At 37.4% G+C, this 2295-nt stretch overlaps 1 protein-coding gene across 1 annotated transcript; it reads right to left on the minus strand.

Moving 5' to 3' along the window:
* Window positions 1-659: 659 nt before the first annotated feature.
* Window positions 660-2035, minus strand: LOC149028197 (peptidyl-prolyl cis-trans isomerase CYP19-4-like). The gene is made up of 5 exons (XM_089147890.1): window positions 1987-2035; window positions 1813-1860; window positions 1631-1654; window positions 1268-1529; window positions 660-801 (listed from the first exon to the last, which is right to left on the minus strand). Exons 1-5 carry the CDS (start codon window positions 2033-2035, stop codon window positions 660-662), a joined length of 525 nt encoding a protein of 174 aa, XP_089004016.1.
* Between the last annotated feature and the right edge of the window lie 260 nt (window positions 2036-2295).

The raw sequence follows: 2295 nt of genomic DNA on the forward strand, positions 1-2295 counted from the left end.
CTCACTTTGGTGCCCATTCTGTTTCACGCTATGGCAAAACAACGAAACTTCGTGAAATTTCACACCATGGTTGGAAGCAACCTTATACAATTGTGAGACGAAGAATTTTGAACCTTCTTCCGATCATGAAATTTCTTAGCTAGGAAACTAGGTCTAATTCACTTCCTCCTTGATGGTGTAACAATCCCCAAACCATACATTTAGAGAGGGTTTTATTTTCTTTGGCTAAAGAGATAAGCCTCCTACTTGACTCTTTGACTGTAGATTCGTAGAAGAGCTAAGATAGTGCTGCCCTCAAGGGGAGGTAATTATACAAGATTCCTAGAAACCAGCCTTGCAACTGAGATTTAAAATCTTGCTATGAAAATATTACATTGTATTTTACACACAAAGCAGAAAATATTTTTCTCCCCAAAATAGAATGTCTATGTACTTGAATTTGTGGTCTCTATACTAGTAATATCACTTTTATATATGGTACAAAATTTGCATTGTAATACAAGTTACAAAATTGTACAAAAAGCAGCAGGAAAGACAATGGTGTAAGTCATCTAAGATGAGCATAGTGATTGGGAGAAAGATATGCGGCAATCACAATGGAAGCTAACCATTGTCAACAATAACAACTAAACTTTTGGGCGTGCCATCCACTCATCCCTTCACATCAATGGGAGCTCGCCACTGTCCACAATAACAATTTTGCTTTTGGGAATGCCATTCCATGTCCCCTCAGCTTCAATTTTGTGCACTACATCCATCCCATTAATCACCCTACCAAATGCAACATGTTTGCCATCGAACCTGTTACAGATAAAAAGGTAAATCATTTAAATCATGTATAAAGAAATTAGCTTGAGTTGAAAGTATCTTATTGGTCGATCAACACATAGTGGATTTTTCAACCCCTAAACAAAGAGTAGATTGGCAAGTGTTTTTCATATTAGAATTATCTATGGGCTGTAGATCTTACACTCATTTTCTATAAGCTCTACTTCATACAAATGAAACAAAGTGAAGCAGTACAGCCAGTGATGGTATACACCAGAGCTTCACATGGGTTTGCCACTGCATGTAATTGACCTCACAGTGTTGTGTGAACTATTATTTTAATCCCAGGAATTACACCCCCATGATCCCACCTATTACATTTGTCATATACAAAGAAAGAATAGCAAAACAAAAGACCCAGAGTTTAAAAATGGCAAAGCTGCGATGGTGACCAAAAGGTAAAAAGAAAGCCAAAATAAGACAAGTATCACCCACTTACCAGCTAGTTGGGATTATAGTGATGAAGAACTGGGAACCGCTGGTATTTTTACCAGCATTTGCCATTGAAAGAATCCCTTCTCCACTGTGCTTCACTTCGAAGTTCTCATCAGCGAAATATTTTCCATAGATTGATTCTCCACCGCTTCCATCTCCATCGGTAAAATCACCACCCTGAATCATAACCTTGGGGTAAATCTTGTGGAATATACTCCCCTTGAAGTGAAGATGTTTCCCGCTCTTGATACTAACACCGTACTCCCCTGCAACAAAGAAGAAAAAACTTCTAATACAAGATTCAAGCACAGAAACATCTTGGACTACAAGCACTGATCAGGAACACACAGCTGGATAGATGGGATACCTGTACAAAGCCCTCGGAAATTCTCTGCCCATCACAGAAAGAATATTTGAAAAGATTAGTTTCTGTTCATGCATTGTATTGCAGTAATTATAATAAGAACCTAAAAAGGATAGCACCATGTAATCTGTTGTTTTCAGATTTTAGTAGTATTTCAACATATATACATGATCACACAAACATACCTGCGGTTTTAGGTACTATTTTCCCAAAGAGGGCCATGACAATACGACCTGAAATCAGAAAAAACCATGATGCATGGCATCCTATCAGCAACTAATTCACCAATCGCATTGAACCAAAAGAGATTATAGATCTGTTGACAACATGTTATATAACAAGAAAACAGAAAAACATACCAGCAGGCTTTCCATTAATCTCAACATCGAAGTATACTTTGTGAGTCATTCCCGGTAAGCTTTCAACCTTTAGTTTCGCAAAGATTTCATCCTTTATTTCCTCTAAGTTTTCATTCTTCGCCTTTTTTGTAGCCAAAGTATAGCCAATACGATAAATCCATTAGTAGAATCTAGTTTAACTGACAGTTCATGTCAAACCAGGCAACAGAGCATTACATGGGAGACGAAAGATTATCAATCTTTAACTAGGATTTCCTTTTTCTTTTCTCTCAAGATAAAGCAAGAACACATCATCAACCATGACCAAAC

This window comes from Hakea prostrata, chromosome 1 (assembly GCF_041222555.1).
Source record: "Hakea prostrata isolate BN-2017 chromosome 1, UWA_Hpros_2, whole genome shotgun sequence".
NCBI classification, from domain to species: Eukaryota; Viridiplantae; Streptophyta; class Magnoliopsida; order Proteales; family Proteaceae; genus Hakea; species Hakea prostrata.

What these genes read in the sequence shown, in the direction of transcription:
- LOC149028197 (XM_089147890.1), bottom strand. Translation starts at nt 2,035, where the DNA reads ATGACTCACAAAGTATACTTCGATGTTGAGATTAATGGAAAGCCTGCT. An exon ending in GATTAATGGAAAGCCTGCTG is followed by an intron (nt 1,861 to 1,986) that starts GTATGTTTTTCT and finishes TTCTGATTTCAG; the next exon opens with GTCGTATTGTCATGGCCCTC. An exon ending in AATAGTACCTAAAACCGCAG is followed by an intron (nt 1,655 to 1,812) that starts GTATGTTTGTGT and finishes TGTGATGGGCAG; the next exon opens with AGAATTTCCGAGGGCTTTGT.